A 24,593-nucleotide genomic window follows, 5' to 3' on the forward strand; every position below is an offset into this window, starting at 1 on the left:
CTGGTTTGTATTTAAGTTTTCCATTCCAGTTTCTCCCTCACCCATTATTCTGCCTTCCCTCTGTAACTTGTCTGGATTCAGATATAAACTCTATTTCAGTTCAGCTGAATTCCCCCAGAAAGCTTCTCCCTTTTACAGAATCAGGTTGCAGAAACAGTTTGTCGCCTGTTCTATAAGTTTTGGTGGTTGGGCATCAGCTTCATATTGTTGAAGTGTCACTTGGATAAACCAGCAGTCCTTTAAGTCCTTTAAGCAACATTTGAAATACAAAAAAAACGTACTTTTAGAAAAATGTAACGCAAATATTTATTTAACCTCTTCCAGATGAAGTAACTGGATATTCTGGGGACTTTGGTAGTGGAGTCGGATGGGAAGATGAAGAGGAGAAGGAGGCAGAGGATAACGGGGAGGAAGCAGAGGAGGAGGAAGAGGAGGAAGGCGAGGCAGATGATGGAGGGTACATCTGGTAGAAGTGTCTGACCCTGAACAGAGAGCACAGCAGCTGGCCTAAAAGTCAACAGGCATGGCTCTCACCTTAAAGAGTGGATTTTGGAAAAGAACTGGAGAGGAATGGAGTTATTATTGATCTTGAGGTGCCAGACAGGTTCAATAACAAGACGATGGCCGGTTATTTTTCTTTCTTAGATACGTGTAATTGCTTCAACCTTTACTCTGTTTTTGAGCGACAGAGCTTTGTGTTTTTCTGTCCTGAAAAAGGGGTAGCCACTGACTGTCGCGCCATTGGTAAGTAAAGTCCGTAAAAGTTTGTATCTTGTACTATCACCATCTATGCATAGAGAGATTACAAGTAATTTTGTATTGTGTAAACAGTTGCTTAAGTATTAAAGTTGCCATCTCACTGGAACTATTAGAGATCGGGCATGAAACAAACAGTTTGACACTTTGGGAGATAAGTTTATTTGTTTTCTGTAAAATAGTTAGATGAGATGATCGGTACCACTCTTGGACAAATGAGAGGCGAGAATTTAAAGACTATAGATTTGTCTAAAAAAAAAAAAAGTAGAGATAAACATCTGTAGTTTTAGTGCAAAATTACATTTTAAAGTACTATATGCCAGACTTTGCAGAAAGTTACAACACCAAAATTGAAAATGTTCTAGCAAATATAACTTATCAAAATCTGAGGGTTTTTTTTTACACTACACATCGAACAAGAACAATATATTGTAGTATTTACTAGTTTTACTAGTATATTGTAGTATTTACTACAATATATATTGTAGTAAATACTACAATATTTACCACAATAAAGAGTAAATATTGAGTAAAGAGCGGAAAGTAATTAAAATGAATTTTCCTTCAATTATAGGTCAAACCAATTCAGCACAACAACTACAGCATGTGAATAACACTGATTATCCCATATTCTCTAGTAATTGATTGCACTGGATTTTATTTAGTGGTTCCAGAGTAAACAGGGCTAAATATAAATGCACACCCCAATTTTCATATTTGTGTTGGACAAATATTAACAGTTATTATTGAAAAAGTACATACAGAGCCAGTTACATCAACAAATACAGTGAGTATATTCATATACCATCTAACTTTTTAGCTTCATAGCTGATCTGTGGGGAAAAAATCAGCGTGGTGTTGTAGAAACTTAAAATCTAAAACGTTTTTTAGGACATTTGAAATATTTCTGGGTTTAAGACCTTCATATTCCAGACAGAAACTTCATGATACCAGCAAATTTATTTATTTTTTTAACAAGCAGAGATGCAAACTAAAAACCTTGTGAGCTTCAGCGCTGTTTGAGTGTGCAAAAGTAGCTACAGAGCTCAATTTTAGCGATGCAGCACAGCAAAGTTGAAACTGGAAGTTAGAAAATCAGCATTTTAACAAAAAATTTTTAAAGATATTTTTCCTAGCAAGTGTGCTCTGATTTTTGGCATTCAAGATTTGCAACCTGAACACAGATTCATCCGGCAGTCCCAGAAATCCCTCCTCTCGCCCCAGTGTCTGCAGGATGACTCGGCTGCGAAAAGCTCTGACTGTGCCTCTCAGCTATTGAAGCATTGGATGCCAGAAGTTATTTCCCTTCGGAAAAGTTGTCATTTTGTGTGTGGATCTTAAAAAAGTGGCATTTTGTAAAAACGGCACACAGTCTGCATCTGATAACACAAGGAAGCAAAAATACAGTCTCAGAAATGTCAAAATATCTATAAAAAAAAAAAAAAAGACAAATAAAACGTTTAAATCTACAAGGACAAAAACAGAAAATGAAGCAATGTTACTATACGTCTTTCAATTGGTGCTTGTGAACTTTATTTTCACCACCAAATTGGTGTTTGAAAAAGCAATCAGTGGTTTATCAATCCCTGATTATTGAGCAAATAATCATATTTACTAAATTGTCAAACTGTTTCTTTGAAGATATTCAGTTGTTATGTACTTTAAAAATCAACATCTATATACATCCAGTGTACAACTTTAGAGGATTTCATGTTGCTTTGACTTTGAGCCACCTTCGGTGACTGAGTTGCACCACAAACCAACACAGTTTTAAGTGTATGTTTTCTGAATTAAAATGGATGCACACAGCTTTACATGGCCTACTGTACATGTCCAGTTTGGGGACTCAAACTGCAAACACAATAGAAGAAGCTGCTGTCCTTTGCTAACTCTGAAACCACGTCGAAGAGAATGTGCCACAACGGCTATTTTTCCGGGTTCGCGACTTGGAAATACTGGATTTTGTGTTTGTAAAGAAAAAAAAAGAAAAAGAAAAAAAAGTGCATTACTTGAAGTTCTGTGTGTATACTTGAATTCACACTGGTTTTGTTTTCTATGAGGATATTGTTGCCATGTCTTTGTTCATGCTATCAACAGGGCAGATGTTTGTTTTTAGTATTGCATGTTAGTAAGAATGTACTTCTATGCTGAGCACTTTACAAATAAAGGCACTGGGGCCTAAAGCTGCGTCGTGGTGTCAAGTCCTTTATCACTGTTTAACACGAAGAAACAAACACTGGAGTGAGAACTTTGTAACAAAAACGACAAAATGTATCATAACCTCACGCAATAAGGAGCAACGTTCAATAAGACAGAACATAAAATCACAAGCAACAAACTCTTTGGATATAAAAATCTGATTTTATTGTAATTTCATTTACTTACATGAACTAGATTTCTATCTTATTCTGCTGGATGCAACTTCTTGTTTAAATTCACTGAACTTTTTTTTTTTCTCCCAAAAATATTCGTTATATTACAAACAACATTCTTCCTTTCTAGTGCCTGCTCAAAGGTGGCAACTGTACAAGAATTTATATCTGTGTTATATATAATTTATGGAAGTTCAGCAACTGGTAGAGTAGGTTTTTGAAATAATAAAACAAAATAGATGGAAGGAAACTGTATAAAATATGAATAAGTGACTCATTTCTTATTTGAGTCATTATTACACCAATTTTTTAAAAAAAAGTTTACCTTGTGAATAAAAGATGCAGAAATCTGTTATATTCAAATGCCGCATAATATTCGTCCCTTTGGTTTTTAGAGACAAAAACTGAAACCTTCTTATCAATGGAGAACACAGACAAAATGATGAAACGGACCACAACAGACGTTTTTATTCGTCTCCCAAAGTGCACTCTCATATCTTTTCAGATAATCAAAAAGTACATTAGAAGCACTTAAAAGCTAAATGCAAATTAGACATCAAAATATTACTAACCATTAATTTCCAGCTCTTGTTTAAATTTTCCACACTTTTAAATTGGACTTAAATCAGAGCTTAATTAAAGAAAGACCATAACTAACAGGAAGTGGCAGAATGGAGAGGCTGCATTTAATGCCGCACTTAATACTAACAAATTGAAAAGACGAACAGGCGGAGAACTAATTACGGTCTTTGATTTTCACATCCAGAGGAGAACACTCGATTGGATGCTACGTTGCCGCTGGCTGTACTTCTTTATTGTTTTCTTACATTTTTAGAGAACGTCATTATTACTGCCATTCATTCATTCTCAGTATTTAAATAAATAAATAATTTCTTAAAGACATTAATTGCAAGCTACTCATTAATGGTACTGTGCTCATTACCCATGACACTAATACTGGTTTGAGTGATGAGGATTAGAAATTACCTTTCAGGTATAAGAGATGAACTTAAGTCCAGTTTTCTGAAAGGGGAACTCCAGGGTTCAGTTTTAGGCCCCATTTCATTTTCCATATTAGTTAATAACATTGGGAAGACGATGTGTACAGCTAAAGTTCACCTTTATGTTGGATTTTTATTTGGATCTACAGATGGTGAGCTTTAAATTGTCCTCTAGCTGCTACAGGTGTCACTATTTGGCTTAAAGCTAGTTCTTTGTGCAAAGAAAACTTTTTTTTTTTTTTTTCTGAAACTCATTCCCAAATTTAAAATAATGTTGGTACTTCTACCCAAGTGGGGGACCGTGTTAAAAGACTACCTTCCTCCAAATATGTGTCTGGATGATAGGGCGCATATTCAGCACTCGGCAGTAAACATGTTTTAATGCATCTGGCTTTTTTTTATTATTATTGCTTTTGCACATGTAAAAAAAAAGCCAGAAAGCTCTAACCTGTCATGAAAATTGAAAATGAAATGAAAATGAAAATTTAGTCAGGCAACATTTAATAAATGCAGGGATGCTTCCTTTGAACTTTGCTCTTTGGATTTTGCGCATCACTGCGTTGCTACATTTATATCACATTCATTGATCAGAATGCGTCATTTTGCAACACTTAACAACCTGCTGTGTTCGTCCTTTGTAAGGCTAAGGAGAAAATATCACTGATGTGTTTTTATATAGGAAGCTATTCTGGCTAATCACTGTGGGAACGTTTAAAACCCATTTAAAGACTTCTGCAAACAAAAGGTGCAACTGATATTCTTAGAACAGATCTTGTACCTATGCTGTTGTCTCTGAGCAACATACATAAATAAAAACTCAATAAATGGCAGGAGAAATTCAAACGTCTGCCACTAATGAGACGTTTAACTTGAATCTATCAGACGTACCCTCCCTTTTTGGTTTAAGGGGATTTGGTGTCATTCTGGTTTAGTGCTCAGCAAAGATGATATTTTTGTTGAACCCCAATCTATCTCCTTGTTAATCCCCAGGAAATTACCATACATATTTGGCTTTGTGCTTTGGAGGTAGAGGTTGCGTATCATCAGATTAATTCAGATCAAAATTAATCCTCTCTATTTCTTTATTTGTTCATGGAACTGTTCCAAACATCTAATCTAATCTAATCTAAATCCCTGCCATCTCTGTTAGAAATCCGACAGGCTTTAAGCCCCTCAGTGCAATATAAGCGAGACTTTATGCTTCATCATACACCTACTAATAAATATTAAATCAAGTACCTGATGGTTTAAACAATAAATAATTCAGGACAGCGGAACACAAATCTACACTCCTGCAGATCATCCGGTTCTTCATATATTATAATTAGGTACTAAACATGCTTTCTCACATTAATAAACCAGTTCTTTGTTTGCATAGAGAAATTTAAATGATGAAAGATAGTGTTTTCAAATGTGAAAATATGATTCAAACATGATTACAACTGTCGCTTCTTGGTAGTCTTCGTGGAGTTTCATGTGAACGTGTCGGTTAGATCCTCTCTGATTTTTCCTTTGTGTCAGTCGATGTACTGCGACAGCCATCTAAAGCCTTCCCCGTAGCCTTGTTTCTTCAAAACGCTGCACATGAAAATCTCCAGCGGGCGAACGTTCTGCTCTTTCACAGAAATGTTTCCCTGTTGATCAGAATTAGGATAAACTGGATGTGATGATTCAAAGGGTGGAGGACGAGACTCTGAGCACATGTCTACCTTTCCTGTGACCTGACCATCGAGACAAAAAGCTCCTCTCAGCGCTCCTTCGCTGATGGCCTCCGGACGGTCGATTTTATTCCCCAGCACCAACACCGGGACGCTGGCTATGGGTTCATCTGAAAGCAGAGCCTAGAGGACCACAGCCATCAGCAGCGTGGCTATTAGTTTTAATCCAAATTGACAGAAACATCCTGGAGCCACCGTGTTTGAACTTACATCAAGCTCAGTCTTTGATTCTGCAAGTCTTTCATGATCAGCGGCGTCGACAAGAAAGACAATGCCATTCACAGCTGGCAGGTAGTTCTTCCAAACTCTGCGAGCTGCAAATGAAGAAGAAATTCCTTTTAATTTGACTGTGGTTGCAGCAATTCAACGCAAGAGTGAAATGATCCATCTGTCACAAAGAGATGTCATCTTTGAACACTTCTGAAAAATAATCCTTAGTCTTTAGAGTGGTGCTTTCATGATTGCCACTCCAAAGTCGGCGATCTGAAAAGTATTCATCAAAATAAATAGCTCATTATGAAAAATATATTTTCATTTAAGCCGTTCCTCTGTAGCTCTGGCTGTATATTTAGAGTTGTTGTCCTACAGGGAGGTGGACATCCTGCCCAGTCTTGCCTTCTGCAACATCTAAAATATTTTCTTTCACGATTGTCCCTGTGCTTAACTCCGTCCATCTTAACATCAGCTCTAACCTGCTTTCCATATCCCTGGTGAAGAAAAGCAGCCCCATGGCATGATGCAGGAGCTGCCATTGTCTTACCTCCACACATAGCAGTGAAGCATAATTAGTCAGTTGACCTGGCTAATTATGCTTCACTGTCTGATGTTTTATGATGTAAAGCACTTTAAACTGCCTTCTTGCTGAAATGTGTTATACTAATAAACTTGACTAAACTGGTTGGATACTTGGTGGGATTTAAAATGACTAGTAGTTTTTTTTTTTTCTCAAAAGAAAAATACAAAAAAATGTTTGTTGTTTATCGTAAAGGTCTAATCAAGGCACAAATACTGGAGATGCTACTAAATAAAAATAGAGGATTTTAGGGCATGCAGTGACACCAAGTGGTGGCGATAAGTACTGCAGAAACTGTCAAACCTTTTAAGAAACCTTGTTGAACATGAAAAGAATATTGCTTTGGTTTGTGTATTGAAAACACTAAGTGAGTAGCTTTCTATACCTGATGAGAAACTGAGAACTACATTTCCACTGATGATCCGGTAAACTTGTTTTTTCCTTCAGTAATGCACTTTGACGCTGTCTAACATAATGACGACAAACAGCCGCACATGTCTTTGGGAAATAGAAATCACAATACCGATCTATTATGTCCTGACTGCAGAACGGAAAAATACGAGTTTTGGCTTAGAGCTCACCTTGTACATGTCCTCCCAAATCAAATGTCGTAAATGTCATCCCACCAATTGTCAGCTCCTCCGAGGCTGTTTGAAGACAATGCAACACATATCGAATTAAAAAGGAAATAAAAGACCACGACTCACATAACGATAGAGACCACGAGGAAAAAAATCCTACAGCCACAGTAAAGTTATAAGTTTGTTTGATTACGAAATAATAAGGTGTTTGTTCTAAGCAAAGATTAAGTCGTTCCTATTTGGCAAAATATGCAAAGTAGAGAAATGGCCATTATTATATTTTAAAACAGCAATGAAATATATCAGCTAACTATTTAAATTGTTTATATTTTGATAATCTATTCATGAAAATAGTAATTTATTCAGGGGTATGATGTTCCTTCTTCTTGACAGTGACCACAATATGTATTTCAAAAAGGAACACTTACTGTATATATGACCGTGTTTAATAATTTTACAATATTAATAAATTATAGAAACAAAAGACCAAACAAGCAAAATAGGAAAAAAAAAAAAAAAGAAGTATCCGGTCAGCTTTATATGGCATACTGCCCTCACACCATGTGCTTACTTGGATGAAGTGTTGGTACGTGCTGTCCAAGTCTGTCATCTTTCAACATGTGCAGGAGTGTTGTTTTACCAGCATTATCTAGACCCAAGAAAACCAGCTTGCCTGTCTTTCTGTACAAACCTGTAATGGGGCCACAAAAGAAAGATTTGTTATTATGCTTCTTAAAAGGAACATATATTACTGCAGTTTACGCTGTGCTCACAAATTGATGATGCATAAGAACTGTAAAGATATTTGGGCCTGATACCATCTCTGTTACAATTTGAGCCAAAAGCTTTGAATAAAGATGAGCATCCAGTACCACAATTTGTCCTGTTAAACCCACACACTGGATTAATCAGGATTTGATGTGGTAGACATGAAAATGGAAGAAAAATTATGGTTTTATATTTCAAGAACTCAGTGTGGTGTTCAATCCTGTTTACTCTTTTATACCCTTAAATAAAAATAAACTGCAAAAAACATCAGCATAAAAGGATCCAATCATTAATGACTGGGTGATGAATTGTTTATTTCTCTGTAATTCAGTTGCTATGTTCTCAGAAGTTGGATAAAAAGGGAAGGTACTCACCTAAAAACTGTAAAACACTGCTAATCCCTCTGTAGATCCAGTCAAACAAAAACGACATTCTGATGGTGTCTGTATGAATGAGAAAACCTTATCTGCACCGCAAGTAATACGTTTTTGATTCAAAATGCATGGCGTTGATCACAATATGTCTTGAAGCCTGTATTGATATTAAGAGCTCTATCAAATTGGTGCATACAGTAAAATAACACAGATGTGTTTATCTCAAGGTATGGCTTTGACAAAACACTGTTTACATGCACGTGTAGTGGGAGGCTAACAGCGGCTAATCTCTAACTTGCTAAAATAACAAATGGAATTAATGAACGACTACGAATAAGTCTTTACATGTTCTGTTTGTACTTGAAAGGCTGAATTTATGCAGGTTAGCGTTAACATCGTAGCCTGCATAAAGCCTTTTATGTACGTGGCGACACACTGACAAATAAGATACTATGAGCGAACTAATTGTCAACATTAGCACAATTCAACGCACTAAACTGCATAAATAAAAATAAACGTACCTTCCTAGAGTACGGAGCCTTATCCCAGTTCTCGGCGGTGTCAGCGGTCTCCTTGGAAACAGTCAATCAGAGAGGCTACTTCTCTTATTCGTGTTTTAAGAACGGCAACAGGGTTTCCCGTGATATTTGTCACAGCGCCCCCTTTCGTTCAATGGGAAAAAAACTGACTCAAAGAGTTCATTTTTAGAATAGTCCTACATATGGAAAGTAAATAAATATTTTACTTAGGATAAAGTGGAAATGTTTTTTGGGTTATTGGGAAAATTGTACAAGTAAATTATTTAAGTTGTTTTGTGAAATAGTATACAATATATAATAAAATGCATAAACCATAAATGTATGGTTTATGGTGTATATATTACAATATGGATTGTAACATATGGTTTATGTTACCATCATAAACCATAAGAAAATATTTGGGAAGTTTAGTTGGCAGAAAACAGAAAGCAGGGAATGACTGTGAAGTGAAAGGAAAGGGATACATTATTCCTGAAAGGCTTTCTTCCAGAATTACCCAGCATTTACAACCATCTTCCCATTAACTCTCATGATGTTTCTTATACTCTCTACTGAAGAAAAGAATCCCCACACCATGATGCTTTCACTGCCATGTTTCATTGACGAAATTAGGTGTTCATTGTGAAGGGCAGAGTTAGTCATCTGCCAAAAGTTTTGTATGTAGATCAGACAGTTCACTTTTGGCTCATAAGATTTCTACTGGCTTATCCCATCAGTAGAGTCTTGATAGGTTTGCAATTGCTGAATAGTAATGGATTAAACAGTTTCCCCTTAATATCGGGGAAATTGTTTTACAAGCTAACCGTACTTTAAACTACTACAACTCTCTGTAAACACATTCGACAGGGTCTTCTCCTTTACAGCCACACCATATAGCCGTCATATTTAATAGAAATGGAACGACAACAATAAAAGAATTTATAAGAAGTACAAAGATGCAACAGAGTCATTATAAACTGGGAAAAAAACGATTTGGATAAAGCCTTTAAATGAATAGACATGTATCTTTTGCCATATTTAGTATAATTTTATAATTCCATGATAAAATTATAGCATTAGATCCATGTTCAGTGCATTAGAACACAGCAAGAATGCAATAACCTTACAAAATAAGCATGGTATATAAATAAATAAATATACAAAGAAATACAGTTGTTTATTAGGGAATTTATCATGTCTGTTTCAAGGACTGTTGTTCACAAAAGAATGAAAGAAGTATGAGGATGTTTTCACAGGAATATAATTTTACTCAGCTGGGATTAACATTCACAAAGCACAGTGGAACAAAGAGGCTCAGAGTTGGTTTAGATTTAATCATCCAAACTTGATCATGAATTTATGGAGGAAGAAGGATTCTCTTCAAGTTCCTGGTGTGGGTTCACGTTCTCACTTTTCATAGTAGAACCATTTATCAACTGAAAAAAGCAAAAACATGATCACAATTAGTACAATCTCTGAGAATGTTAAATTGATGATAACACAGTTTTGTTGCACCCCCCAAAAAAAGAAAAACATATACCTGAATTTGGAATGGGTTCTTCAGTTCCAAAAGCACATGCCTGTGAAAGTTATTTTAAAAAAGGAATTTTTTAGCATACAGTTTTCTTGCAGCGGTATACATACTTGAAAAATCTCAAACTTCATATATTGACCTTAATGCTTAGTGTTGGTCTAGTTTTATCTGACTAGGACACTGACAACTACTAGGACATTTTCAAGAAGCTGAAAACATCTATGTTTCCTGGATACCTTTAAAGGAACTGCAAATGTTTAATGTGTATTACACAAAGACGGGGAGTCAATTTTTTTATTTCATAAAAGTTTGGAAAGGATTATAAATGCTACATCTGAAAAAATAAGAGGCACTCTTCTACTCCCAAAGCAGTAAAAGGAAAGCTTCTTCAGTCATATTTCCTTTTCTTTGGCGATTGATAATAAGCCTCTGATTTTGCACTCCGACCTATGCGCTGTCTTTTTGTCATCTTTGCTAGGCTTAAGGAAGGAATGGTAATAACTCTCTAAGCTGGGATATTGGAAAGTTAGACGAACTTACAGACTTAACAACAGCTTCAGCATCTGCAGCAGAGCAGCAGAAGGGACTGTCAGAAACACTGGTGTTCATGCTGCGTAAACACAGAGGAAAGAATTTTTCACACTGATTTATGATTACAGCATTTTACCCATATCTCTCTGCCTTAGCCTTAATAATGCATTATGAAGGTGGGTCTCTTTAATTTATTCATTTCAGACAGGAATAAATAAGGATAGTGATAAATAAAAAGACACAAAAAAACTATTTATGCAGAACTTCAAAATCTAGGTAAATAAAAAATATGCAAACTTTCTAACAAGTCATATTCTGTACTTCTCACAACGTAAAAAGAAAATGAGTATAGAATAAATTACTATGTCTATGTAAATTACTAGATCATATCCATCTTTTATCTTTGTAAATCTTTTGTTCTTTCGTGCAAATCTCATACATATTTGAATGTAAGGAAGGAAGTATTTAAAAACAAACAAACAAAACCTTTATAATGTTTGATTATACATTATTTACTGTTTGCATTGAGGAACACAAATGAAATGACATTTACCAGTTTAACTCGCCAGCACTGCTCTTCTTAGATATCAGTGCTTTCCAAAACTCATGTGTACTCTTCACAGTTTGTATCGCAAATTCCTAAAAAACAAGACATTTCTATAAGCCTTACAGAAAATTGACAACCAAATAGCAAACACAAACACAGCATAACATGGAATCCCATATTACCGTATTTTCCGTACTATAAGGAGCACCTTCAATGAACGACCTTTTTTACAACTTTTTTCATATATAAGGCGCACCACATTATAAGGCGCATAGAATAGACGCTAAAGTTTGGGTTGCCAATTTGTTCCGTACTCTATTATTACACATCCACATTTGTAAAGAAGTGGTCCCCGAGTGCTTTATATAGTAGGCTGCGCCAGTTATTGTTTCATTCACGGTGTTGCGATATTGTGCCCAACTCCTTTCTGGGTAACACAGACCAACCGACATGCTGCCACCGCAGTCTCTGTCTCTCCCCCCCTACCTCCCCTAACCCCCCTGGCTTTAAATGTATTATCAAACTTTATTAACAAACCAGCGTTCTGACAACTATCCCAGCATGCAGTGGCGGAGCTAGACTTTTAAAGTTGGGGGGGCCAAGGGGGGGCCAGGACTACCTCTGGGGGGGGGCAAAATTTTAAATGTGTGTGTGCACATATAAATAAATTAAAAAATAACCAAACTGAATATTTGGTTAGTTTTTAGGCCCCTCTGTCATTTTACATGTTATAATTAACACCTTTGACTGGCGCACATGGAGACATGATATAMAGAGTAAAGTCTTCATTGCAGAGGAAACTAAAATCAATCAAATAAAAGATCCTTTCTGAATATCATCTCATGGACACTGATCTAAATGCGTCTTTCTGACYGGGAGCTGACAGCGTGTTGAAGAGTTATGGACACCTTGGTTAGGAAGCTCTGCTTTGACAGGTAATTTGACAGGTAACAATAGTTCGGGTCGGACCAGAATTATTTGATGGTGCTCGGGCTTCTAATGAGTTTACATTTAATGAGTTTGGAGCACACAGAGAAAACCTAAAGAGAATGTGATCTACTTATTGTAGTTTATGTAGAGGAATAACAGCTGATTGTTGAGAGAGGAAAGAAATTAAAGTGCAGATCCGTTAGGCAGAAACAAGCGCAGTGCGCTGGGCAATAAATGCGCATAAATGCTCCACCGTTACGCTCCAATCAATCCCACATGAGATGACAAACGTCAAATATACAATATATAGTTACACTGCTTACGTTAATGGTGTTTTAAAAACAAAACCAGTAAAAACTTAACTGAGTTAATATGTCAGATTCCCTCYTCACCCTCGTCTTGATAAGAACAGAGAGCAGTTCGCTGGTTTCTGTCCAGACTGTGATGAAGCGCACAGCTGACACTTGGTGCGCAGACAGTTTCAACTTTACGCACAGAGATGACACAGAGATGGCACTGGCCCCCCTGGCCCCCCCTCTGGCTCCGCCACTGCCAGCATGCACAGCGCGTTTCTTCTTCTATGGCGGAAAATGAAGTCGGGCTGCTTACCGTAGTTGCTAGACCTGTTGTGGCTCAATATTGGTCCATATATAAGGCGCACCGGATTATAAGGCGCACTGTCGGCTTTTGAGGAAATTGAAGGTTTGTAGGTGCACCTTATAATGCGGAAAATACGGTACTTGTCTGCTACCTTCAAACAGAGTGAGACACAAAAAGCTAAGCTGCATACCCTGTCTTTGAAGTCGCCATTGAAAGCAAACTGATTTTCAGGTTTGCCATCGGGAACCTTGTATCGTCTGAACCAATCAACAGTAGCTTCCAGGTAGCCGGGCTTAAGCCGCTTCACGTCATCAATATCTGCAACCCATCAAAAAAAAAAAAAGCATAAAGTATGTAGCATATTCCAGTAAACATCTAAAGCAGGTTACTCCTACTGTTAAAGTCTCCGGCTTCTGGGTCCTCAGTATTGATCACAATGACCTTCCAGTCGGTTTCACCCTCATCGATCAAAGCCAGGGTTCCCAGCACCTTCACTTTGATTACTTCTCCCCGGGAGCACACCTGAAAGTGCCAGTCACATTTCTAAGAAAGGCTGCTAACTATTGGATCTATAGGAGCCTCTCCAGCAGCTTTCACTACCTTGTTTCCAATGTCACAGATGTCAATCGGATCGTTGTCCCCACAGCATCCTGTGTCGCTGTCCTTGTGGCCAGGATCCTCCCATGTCTGATAAAAAAAAAAAAAGACGTGGGAAATTGAAACAGATTTTCTGTTGTTTGAATACATGAAGGTAGATAAAGACTTGCCTGTGGAATAGCCCCATAATTCCAGATATAACCTTTGTGGGGAAACACATTGGCTACATAACGAAGGTTCCCCTTCTTCACATCCTGCTTTAGTGGATTAAGAGGATCCTTTGTGGCTATCTGAAAAATTTAAGCACAAAGCACAAAAAAAGAAAGAAAAAAAGTAAATGACTGCATTCATTAAAAAAATTTAAATAATTGTCCCAGTACACACAATGACTCCTTTTTGTTCCTTCTTTCTATGGAAAATATGTCTGACCTGGTGTTTTGCTGTACCTCTTTCCTGGACAGAGTCATAAATGGAGATTACATTGCCATTGACTTTGTGCATGCAGGTTTTTTTTCTTTCCCCTTGGTTCAATGCTTCTGTGTTCTGTATTTAGCTATACCTCTCACCTGAATTCAGGTGCTTACAGATCTATTCCTGCAATTAATTCTGTGTAATCTTATTTTTCTTTCCCATGGAAGGCATTTCTTGCCTAGTGATTCTTTGTTCAATCGTGTGTCTTTCTTGGTTGGTGCTAATAACGTGCATCCTTTTATTACTTACCTTTCTCATAGAGGACTCTCCTGGATTAGAGCATTTATATTTAGTATTGTCTCTTTCCTAGACGAATTCATTAGCCAGTGCTATTTTATTTTCTGTTTCCTTCTTGTCCTCTCTCCCAGTCACTGGCATTAGAGACATGCTAAGAATCTCTTTTACATTGCATATAGTATTTACAATTTGGATTAAGCGGAATATATGCAATTGTTCAGCTTAATTGCTCAGTTAAATTAGATTATTTTAAAATGAATTGGACAGACCTGGGATAGAAGTTAACTGGAGAATCACAAATAAGTTAACTAAAGTGTAAAAACTATACAAAATTAAGCAATATATACCTCCATCTTTGCATTTGTCCATCTTGGGACTTCCACAATAGCATGAAAAATGTTCTGTAAAGGAATGTGAGAACAATTTTGTTAACTTGATGAAATCTCTCACTTTAATTGGGACAATTATAATATTAAATCTACATAACATTTCCTAAAAAAAATGCGCATCTAAAATATATGAAGTTCTACTGGGGTATATTTGAGAAAAAGTATCACTTGGAAAGTGAAATAAACTGCATATATAAGCAATTTTTAGTTTAAAGAAATGTTTTACATGCTGTTTTGTCTTGTACCTCTTTTCCCTAAAAAACTTGAGTTATTGTTACAATTTTAGTTGACCCTTTAAGTTAGTAAAATACTTGGTGGTTTGAAACCAACACAATACTCACGTCTGCTTCATTTGCATAGATGGGCACGTCATGAAAGGGAGAGATGTATTTGCCGTCTGCGTTTTCTATAAAATGAGCAAAATAAAAATGATCTCTTATATCTGTGAGAAACAAAACACAAAGGGATCTTTCCACAGCTCTTAAAGAAAAATCTCAAGTTAAAAACAGGTTTGGTTTGATCTATAGGTTGAAATAGATTAAACCAAACACTCTAAGCTTACTGAAAAAGACTCTGTAGTCCTGAGTGTTCGGCCTCCCCCTCTCTTCGATGGTAAAGCTCATGTTGGTTTAAATCTCTCTCTCTGTGCTCTGTTCACTTGTTCAGCAAGATTAAGCAGCTTCAGATTCACAAGGACAGGAGAGTGGACATGCGCAATGATTAGTAACACCCACAGCTACTTGCAAGAGGGTTCCTGTATGAAAGGTCCAAAAGCCAAATATTAGAGCTACAATAAACTGAATTTTTTGTATGGTCCTGCTTTTAAACCTCTCATTGTGCAGCACCCATCTAACTGAGAGTCAGAGTTGTGAATAATAACCAGGAGTTAATCCCCCTCTACGGCTGACGTGTGCATTCTGAGACATTCCAGCAAAGATTCAACTTTCTTTGCCAGAAATCTGCTTGTCGTGCATTTCATTCTTTCAAGCTGTGACTCTTAATAACTATTTACAGAAAGACACAGACGGAGCCGGCTGGCGTAAGCTATAAACCGATTAACAAGACAGGAATAGGTGCTGTTACCACGGTGACTTCTTACCTTTTTAGTTTTAGTGAAACACCTTCATGGGGGACAAAGTAAATCTTTCTTAAAATAAGCACTGTATAATTACTAGTAGTTTTTTTTTTACCGGGTAAGTCACTTACGCAAAAGGTTTTTCTGCTTAAAATGCATCTAATTTATTACATATGTAAACATTACATACATACAGTAATATAGACACTATTCTACTTAACTGCAATGCAGAGATGTACTTGTTCGTTATGGAAAACTAAACCTCTATCCCAGTCCCAAGTAGTTTGCCACATTTAACAGGTTTTCTCCTGGGATTGTCATGTCTCCTCATTGGCTGGTGCCACCAAAATCATTTGTGCAATCAGAGCAGAAAAGGTGACATTCACAAATATGAGGAAAATAACCATTTCATAAAGTTTTATTTTGCATTAAAAATGTAGCAAATAAGTAAAAACCAAGTTTTTACAAATCTAAGTGTTCACCTGTATACCAAGAGCTTGTGGCATACAAGATGATGGTGTGGTGATGCTTCTGGAATAAGACTCTGCAGGCTGGACTTTGGTTGAACAGCAAAGTTTTATTATAAACTGCAGTCCAGGTCAGCACCATTGAATCATGACAAATTATTGGCCCAATCATGGTGAAGTCCCCCCAATTGCTGGACAGCACCCCTTTTATAGGGCCTGGGCCAATACATACTCCCCAAAGTAAACATTATCACATATCTATGTTCCAGATATAGGCATGTTTAGGTCTTGGCAGCAGTGTGTCTGCTAATGCATCTGGAGTCCATTGATTATACTTGTTTTACAAACTCAATGTCTTTTGTCCTGATTGTTCCTCTTGATCAGTTCCCAAAAGGTCCTCCTGTATGATCAGACACTACACTCTCCAAAAGCAGAGGTTGCAGGGTTGAAAACTCGTCTTTATAGATACGTCTCTTTTTCTTGTGAAACACAATTCTTTCTTGAAACCTTTTTAAAGGGGCAGTATTACTTATTTTCCAGAGACATAGTGCTAATTTATAGTAATATCAAATAATTATGTTACCTTCAGTTGTTATGATCAAACACGACTTAGAAATTTGACTTTGCAATTTAACGCCTTGAAATTGGCCTCTGTCTCTTTAAGAAGCTCCTGCTCTTTCTGCCATCACAACATTCCTCCATTAAGCCTTTAAGAAGGCTTTTTACCAGCATTTCCCTGAGAAGCTGCTTGTATGATAAGCTCAGCAGATGCGCAGTTCCAACAAGGGTTTGCTAATTTCTGCTGCTGCTAGTCTGGAGGAGCTGAGTGGTGGCACTCTGTGAGGTAGAAGCCTGACTTGGAAACCACTGCTCAGAGGAGGAGATCCATGGAAAAGGAAGCTTGGTGAGACCAAATGTTTCTGCACCCATAATGGCTGCCATGGGAGATGAAACAAGTTCTTCAACATGCATGAAAGAATCAAAGTAACATTCCAGCTATGTTTATGACGAGGGAACAAGATAATGTACAACTCAAAAAAGTAGATTTTACTTAATACTGCCCCTTTAAGGTTCCCAAATGCATTCAACCTTATTAGTTAAAGGCACACACCAAACAGTCTGTAAGAATATATGTGACATATTCCATTATTCTGTTGTTAATAAAATCTCAAAATTGTAAGGAGATTGGAGGGCAGACTGAATGCTGGAGCTCAAAGGATTGGACTTTATGTTGAGCCACTTGAGAGCTGGCATGGCAGACAACTTTTCCAAAGGTAATTCTGGTGGGGAAAGTTTTAGAAAAAAAAAAGTATAGGTTTAAAGTTAACAATACCGCAAAAGAACAGTCAATTTTTCCACACAACATGCTTAAGCATGTTATTACCAGTGATGCTGTTTCCCTCAAGGTCAATCCTCTCCAGTGTGGCTATTTCAGTGAGCTTCTCAGGGAAGATGGAAAAGCTGTTATTAGCTAAATTGATGCTGGTCAAATGTTCCACTTCTCCAACCTCATCTGGCAGCTTGGTGAAAATGTTGCCCTGCAGGTCAAGTTCTACAAGGCATTTCAAAATACGAATAAATGGAGAGATGTTGTCTGTATGTCTGTCAAAGTGTAAAAAACCTTCAGTGGACATTTGTGGTGCAAACAACGTGAAAACAACAGCCTCATTTTTGATACTGTATGAATGACTGAAAGAGCAGAGTGATGCATGTTTGTCTCTACCTCTGAGCTGGGTAAAAGTTGAAAAGAATTTGCTTGAAATGGCCTTCATTTTATTATCAGCCAACGTGACAATGCGGATGTTTTCTGAGACAGTCCTGAGGACCTTGAACACACCATCTGGGAAGGAAATGAGCTGGCAGTTTGATAGGTCTGCAGTGAAGGAGAACATAAGCATAAGATTATTAAGGACTAAGATCAAAAAACACTGTATATCTAACAGTAAAGACACTATGCGATCTAAGGAACACTGAACTCAAGCCTCTGCCTCCATCTACTGGTATAACTAGAAATAGCTTCAAGAACAAATCTGTTATTCACTAACATGTTTTCAAATTGAAAAGTTGAGAAGAATAAAGAAGAGACAGAGAATTCATAAGGTTTGCCTTACCCAGACTGTCTTTGCCTTCCTCTACTGTTGCATTAATCCTCCGGGCCACATTTGCAACTGCCTCTGCCATTTTCAATTCAAACTTAAGACAGAAGCAATATTTTTCTTATTATTGATGATTATGAAAATGCATACAATGATCTAAAGAAATATTGTGAGGCTTCTTAAAGTACTCTCTACAATATATTGTACAGTATATTATACTCAAATAGAAGAAACCTATATCAAATTTCTTATGTCACAGATTTATCTGACCACAAGAAGTGAGATCACACACACAGTAAACCTCAGTTAGCTCATATACAGCAGATCATTTCAGTGCAACCAAGTGTTTGTATTTGTAATAAGTCTGAAAATGATTTGTGTGTTATTTTGCTTTTAGGTTTTTAGGCAACAATTCCTGTGATTCTACACTGCTTGTTCTTTTCAAATAAAAAAACTAACTACTCAACAAACACCATAAAGTCACCTGAGCAGTGTTGTCATGGTGTTTGTTTTGCACTTCTGGTCATAAAATTTCAACAAGTGACTGCACAATCTCTATAACACACAAAATACAGCACATTCGCCACACTAGAGACCAAGTTCTCTTCTTTGTTTAATAATCCAAACATTTATGTCAACCACAAATCTGCTCTTTTAGATAGACCTGCATTCAATATATTTAAAGGGATTATTTCAGGACTAAAATACAAATAGGAAGCTACTCACCCAATCAACCAGGCAGTATGTGTAACAGAAACTGTCAGCTGTCACTGGTGGCTAACATTAGCTACGGCCGGGTATATTTTTAGCTCAATAGAAGAAGCTAGTTGGCATTAATAAAGGACTGTTTATTATAAAAAACTATTACAACGATCTTAGAGCGTTAGTCATTTTCTCAGTAGGTGATATAAGCAGATAAACGGAAGCTGTTTTAGTTGTGAGCTAAAGCTAAGAGCTAACAGCTAATTAACCAGGATGTTCACGAGAGTCGGTATTGCGCTACACTTTTACGCAACTGCACAAAGTCAAGTCAGCGAAATTAATTTTTAAATTTGTTTAAAAATATTATGAATATTATTCGCCTGAATTTTGTAACCTGTAATTTTGTATTCGCCAAATTTAATTAAATATTATTAATTTAATTTAAACAATAATATTAGTATGCAGGCGATAATTGGCACTTTTACACTGGATGTAAGCTTCCCCAGTCTTGACCACATGTCAGTGTTTTAGGGGACTATGCCTTAATCCGCATATGAGTATCTGAAAACTTATATTCATTTTTATTCTTCAAAGTTTAAAAGTTACCAATTTAACTTAAAAAATGTAACTCTAATTACTGAAAAACACAAATGCAAAACTCTGGATTGTTTTCTTCACATTTTGTGTGAAATCAAAAAGCGAAATGTTGACTTACCTCTGAGTCCAGGACAACTACTGCCAGTTTACCATGATAATCACTCCAGCAAGTTTCCTATCACTTTGTTTACTTTTCAAAGGATTTGAAAACAATGAGTTCCCTGGTTGTAAAAGAATAGATTTCTAGTTTGGCGTCATTACAGCTACTTTACAGGATTGCTGGATACTCCTCTCATACACACAATGATACACAATGGTTCATTTTGCATGGTGCTGGAATGTACTCAGTGTGAGTCAGTGGATGGCTGAAGCTCTCTAAAACTAGAGGCATCCAGTTTGGAGAGTCAGCTCTTTCTGTGGCTTGCATATTCGCTGATATGAGCATGACGTACAGGTGCATCTAAAACACTGAATATCATCATGTTTTAAAGGCTTTCTACAATAAAAGTATTTGTAAGTAAAAAGAAAAGCTGACTTTCAGAAAAAAAAGAAAGAAGCATCAAACTCAATTACACAGAAACATCTTATATCATGAGACTGTAAAGACATGCCCGATATTAATAAGCGATACAAAACCTATTCAAAATACAAAATCAACATAAATACATTTTTAATATTTACAATAAATATACATTAATTTACAGTAACAGCAAAAAACAGTACAAGCAGTGCAGGAATATTTAATAATTCAATTTCATATTTACATTACTGATAGGTTGCGAGGTAATAACAAACAACATTTAGAGTATGCATTCGGTACGTCTTAAAATAACATTGTCCTCCTTAAAAACTGGCACCCACATCATAAATTTAGGTCACAATTACAAAGATGGATAGGATGCAGTCTTAACAGTGCACAGTCACAAATATCGAAGAGCTTTTTCCCCCCCAAAGGCTAAGTGTTTTCTTTTCTGTTTTCCAGGAATCGCGTTGCGTTTTTACAACATGTCTGTGCCTTCCTGCCACTCTGCAAACCAATCGAGTCCTTGGTTGTGGTGTTCACTGGCAGCCGCACTCATCCACAATCATGTCTTCGTGGTGTCGAAGGAGCATCTCTCTGTTCTCGTAGTACAGCATGCTCAGCGGGCTCATTTTGGTTGGTGCGCAACACGGTAGCACCGCTCGTTCCGGATGGTAATGTTTCAGGAGACTCTAGGGAGTTCAAGTTCAAATTTTGCAGATGATTTTCCATAACCACAATTTCTTCACTTTTTTTTTCTTTTTTTACATATTTTTGTAAACAAGATAGATTTTCTCTCTGGCCCTTGATCAGAAGCCCAAAACACAATATGCAAAAAATATTCAACCTTTGAACTGTTAAATAGTTTGACACATTTGCATTTTTGAGCTTTTCTAAGAGAATTGGAACTACATTCCTACAATCCATCCACTGTCCTCTTATCCAAGTAAGATTACAGGGGCCTGTGCCTATCAATAGCTACAATGTGTCAGTGATTAATTGTAATCTCCTTTTCATAGAGAAGCTGGTGAAACCAGGTCAACAAAAGAACAAATTTACTGTGAATGTACTTCAACTAATAGATTGATTAGCTTTGGGTAAACTGATTGAGTTTATATTGATTTGTGTAGCTCAGCAAGCAAAATCAACCTTTTTAAAATGTCTTAATGCAGAAAACAAACAGTGGTCGATAATAAATAAATAAATAAATCTCGTGGCGCCACTTACCTGCATGTAAGCATGATTTGTTGGATTCAGGCTCTCTCCCAAAGGACCAGGACAGGAACCTTCACATCGGTAAGCATTGTATCTTTTGGGAAAGACGATCCAGGAACCCCAGCCGATTTGATTGAAGTCGATGTACAGGTCCACTCTGTGGCAGAGGGATTTTTCGCCCCCTCTCATGAACACCTGCGGGCTTCTCGCTGTTTGTTCTCTCTGGCCCCGTTTGCTCCTACGCCTCTTCGGCCAGAGGAACCTTTTGATTTCAGCAGGGGACAAGAACTTGGATTGCTCAGCTGTATGCAACAGACTGGCTTTAGCCCTTGAGCTTTCATCAAACCCCGTGTGGGAGAAGACGACCAGCAAGGCCTGACCACTCATCTCGAAAACAGGCTGAAGAGGGAGACCTCTCTTCTTCTCTAAGGTTTTCATACGCCTTGATATTCTTTTGCTTCGGCTTTTTGAAGCCTCTTTCTGCCTGAGCCACCCCAACAGTGGGTTTGTCATGTTGTACACCTTCCAGCTGTGTGACGAAGTGACCAGTGATGATTCATTGAGCAGTCCCACTGGCTCATGATGCAGGTGATACACTTCCACAGAGACGTTGGGAGAATTTTGTGGTGGAGGAAGTCGGATTCTCAGTTCTGCAGCCTGGATGTGCTTGTCAGTCCGTAACACATGAAGGTCAAAGGTTGCCACCCAGCGTCCATGTCTGTAAGTCAGACCTGAAAAACAACAAAGTGACAAAGCCATAAGTTTCCCAATTGATAACATAGGGCAGAATCGGAGTATAAAATCATTTATATAACATCAGATGAGTCAGTTAGCATCAGTAGGAGATAAAAGACTGTATTTTTGAAAATGTACAAAAATTCAACAAATAAGAAAAAAACAACCAACATAACAACTTTGCCGTTTTATAGCTAGCCAGTCTATTTAATCACATTTTATGAATTCAAACACATTCATCAACATGGCTTGTGCATTGCTGCTTGTATGGCTGATTTAATGAGACACGTACCATTAAAAGTGCAAATATTTTTTTATTCGCCACATTGAAAAAAAATCAGCAGCCATTTTGAATTTTGGGGTTACGATTGGTGAGAAAACCTTTAAATTTCCCAGTAGCAATTGTTGATGTTTGAAAAACACATGTTGAGGTGTACAAGACAAAATTGCCTTTCTGTGTTGTTTCCTAATATTTTATTTTTCGAAAATATGTCAAGGAAAGCAAACACAATTTAAATTTTATTTCATAAATTTCTTTTCTTCAAAAAGAAGACTGGACTGACCATAAAGAATCATTTTGAAGCAAATTTAACATATAATACACCATATATTATGCAATTCAAGTAAGAATAAACATATATCAGCCACAATACCAATCACTTTAAGACTATGCACACTGGACCGATGCACCTTGTTCTGCTATTTTTGCTTTCCTCCATCCTTCATGTATTTGTTGCTTTTGACTTAAATTGTACTAAGTGGCAATTCAAGTGGGCGTTACATTATTTGTGGAATAAGTTTTAAAATGATTTATTATTGCCTAATTTTTCAACAAAAACAAAAAGGCATTTTAAAAGTATAATATTTTGTATTCTAAAACAAAAACCTCAGTCTCTTCTTTTGCTTCTATTTTTCACAGTATTTTACAATTGTCAACTATTTGATTTATAATTAAATTACAATAAATAGATTTGAATAAATTGAATTTCATTCTGAAATATTTGTCATATAATGTTATGTTACATAATATATACTTTTCAGTAAAGTGTACCCTGCTAATGAGAGTCATTATGATTCAATGAACACCTCTGATTGTAAGATTAAGCCTTTCAAAAAAGAAAAAAAAGATGTTTAACCTTTACATTGTTATTTGCATTGTTCTCCATTGATCAAAAATCCAATCCATGCTTGTTATTAATCCACTCAAACCAAACGAGCAGCCAAAACCAATCATTTAGCACGTCTGTGCTCGTCCTGCGGCTCCCTGCATATCCCCAGTCAAGCAAATATAGTAGAGCTGTGAAATTGGATTGCAGCTGCTGGGCTTCTGGTGCCACACCATTAAATCCCGAGTTCTAATCTAATCAGGCCAAGTGTGAAAAAAGAACTAAGGGAAGTTGTTGATTTGACATTAACAAGAGATTTGTATAGGGGGATGTCTGGCGAGGTACCACAAATCAACATCACCTATTTAAAGAAGAAAAAAAGAGGTTTGCTTTGAGAATTAAGAAGAAAACCGGTCTTTTCACACGCTTATCCTTGGTTGCTTATTCACCCCCTGAGCGGGAATGTGTATTGAAGCCTCTGAAGTCGTCTGGCAAGAAGAAGAAGAAGGGAAAAAAAAACTTAACATCTCAGAGGGTCTTTAAGTGCCACGGGAGGGTAGACAAATGAAATGCACGCAGACATTTTCACCCATTTGTTTATAATAGTATAAATTCCCCAGCTCAAACTGGTCTAATTTAATCTAAATCAAAGCAGTAAACCAGATCTTACTTTTCGATATCAAGCTCTTCACTGTGTCCGCTCGCTTCGCCGCGTCCTGCTCCAAGTTATCCAAAGGCCCAGAGAAGTTCGACCTGAAATTCCTGTACAGATGCATCATATAGGTTGGCAGGTGGTGTCCCGTGGATCTTTCCGTCAGAGAGTACCTCTGCAGAGACCTCATAATGAGTCCGTCTCTGTATTTACCGTGCGCCAGCAACACCAGAAGCGATGCGTGCAGCGCGACGCCCAGAGCTTCCAATGAGCGCATGATGTCGGTCAGTCTGAGACAAGAGAGATTCCTCCACCGAGCAGATTAGGGGTGTCTTATATACGGTCACCCACCCACTTTCATGTTTAACAAGTTGCCGAGAACATTAAAGGAAATTGACATGCGTCCTCAAGACTTGTTGCCTGACAGCTCATCAGCCATTCAGGTGGTAATGAGGCGGCTTGGGCTGCGCAGTTGACGCGATGCGCATCGGTTTTGTTTGTGTCAGGCCTGACTCCCCATTCTAGGACTAATTCTTTTTTGCCAAAGCTGACTTTGCACATCACCCTGAATGGTAATGGTGATCATGTTGGAGAGATGTCTTTCTTCAGCAGGTTCAAGGATAAGGAAATATGAGATTTTTTTTTAATGTAGGTGGCAATCGCGAAAAGAAGAGAGAGAGGGGAAAAAAAACAGTTAAAGGCTGCAAAATA

The 24,593-nt window shown here is 37.2% G+C and overlaps 5 protein-coding genes across 7 annotated transcripts in view; 1 reads left to right on the top strand and 4 right to left on the bottom strand.

Moving 5' to 3' along the window:
• The window catches only part of LOC103481456 (SPARC (osteonectin), cwcv and kazal like domains proteoglycan 2), a 68,003-nt gene extending 65,064 nt beyond the window's left edge, over nucleotides 1–2,939 (top strand). For both annotated transcript variants that reach the window (XM_008436902.2, XM_017310809.1), the window contains one exon: nucleotides 325–2,939. In XM_008436902.2, coding sequence (XP_008435124.1) covers nucleotides 325–470 — 146 coding nt within the window. In that variant the 3' untranslated portion in view covers nucleotides 471–2,939. The remainder of the gene's footprint in view (nucleotides 1–324) is intronic.
• A 2,492-nt stretch (nucleotides 2,940–5,431) lies between these two features.
• sar1aa (secretion associated, Ras related GTPase 1Aa) lies at nucleotides 5,432–8,960 on the bottom strand. Its single transcript, XM_008436903.1, has 7 exons — nucleotides 8,885–8,960; nucleotides 8,364–8,432; nucleotides 7,793–7,912; nucleotides 7,222–7,287; nucleotides 6,058–6,161; nucleotides 5,839–5,970; nucleotides 5,432–5,763 (listed from the first exon to the last, which is right to left on the bottom strand). The coding sequence occupies exons 2-7, from the start codon at nucleotides 8,419–8,421 to the stop codon at nucleotides 5,647–5,649; spliced, it is 597 nt and encodes a 198-aa protein (XP_008435125.1). The 5' UTR covers nucleotides 8,422–8,432; nucleotides 8,885–8,960; the 3' UTR covers nucleotides 5,432–5,646.
• Nucleotides 8,961–9,752: 792 nt separating this feature from the next.
• On the bottom strand, nucleotides 9,753–15,942 carry ppa1a (inorganic pyrophosphatase 1a). The gene is made up of 11 exons (XM_008436904.2): nucleotides 15,280–15,942; nucleotides 15,059–15,123; nucleotides 14,676–14,729; nucleotides 13,791–13,910; nucleotides 13,624–13,710; nucleotides 13,419–13,545; nucleotides 13,214–13,341; nucleotides 11,500–11,585; nucleotides 10,956–11,025; nucleotides 10,422–10,461; nucleotides 9,753–10,317 (listed from the first exon to the last, which is right to left on the bottom strand). Exons 1-11 carry the CDS (start codon nucleotides 15,338–15,340, stop codon nucleotides 10,289–10,291), a joined length of 867 nt encoding a protein of 288 aa, XP_008435126.1. The 5' UTR covers nucleotides 15,341–15,942; the 3' UTR covers nucleotides 9,753–10,288.
• A 407-nt stretch (nucleotides 15,943–16,349) lies between these two features.
• lrrc20 (leucine rich repeat containing 20) lies at nucleotides 16,350–20,003 on the bottom strand. Of its 2 annotated transcripts, none has more exons than XM_008436905.2 (5): nucleotides 19,773–20,003; nucleotides 18,371–18,452; nucleotides 17,983–18,132; nucleotides 17,644–17,811; nucleotides 16,350–17,539 (listed from the first exon to the last, which is right to left on the bottom strand). In XM_008436905.2, exons 2-5 carry the CDS (start codon nucleotides 18,438–18,440, stop codon nucleotides 17,406–17,408), a joined length of 522 nt encoding a protein of 173 aa, XP_008435127.1. In that variant the 5' UTR covers nucleotides 18,441–18,452; nucleotides 19,773–20,003; the 3' UTR covers nucleotides 16,350–17,405. The 2 variants fall into 2 exon arrangements, with proteins under 2 accessions (XP_008435127.1, XP_008435128.1); XM_008436906.2 differs by lacking the exon at nucleotides 19,773–20,003 and adding an exon at nucleotides 19,082–19,360.
• Nucleotides 20,004–20,378: 375 nt separating this feature from the next.
• Nucleotides 20,379–24,298, bottom strand: ndr2 (nodal-related 2). The gene is made up of 3 exons (XM_008436907.2): nucleotides 23,901–24,298; nucleotides 21,402–22,120; nucleotides 20,379–20,866 (listed from the first exon to the last, which is right to left on the bottom strand). Exons 1-3 carry the CDS (start codon nucleotides 24,157–24,159, stop codon nucleotides 20,714–20,716), a joined length of 1,131 nt encoding a protein of 376 aa, XP_008435129.1. The 5' UTR covers nucleotides 24,160–24,298; the 3' UTR covers nucleotides 20,379–20,713.
• Nucleotides 24,299–24,593: the final 295 nt, after the last annotated feature.

The sequence above is a fragment of the Poecilia reticulata genome, linkage group LG19, assembly GCF_000633615.1.
Source record: "Poecilia reticulata strain Guanapo linkage group LG19, Guppy_female_1.0+MT, whole genome shotgun sequence".
Classification (NCBI taxonomy): domain Eukaryota; kingdom Metazoa; phylum Chordata; class Actinopteri; order Cyprinodontiformes; family Poeciliidae; genus Poecilia; species Poecilia reticulata.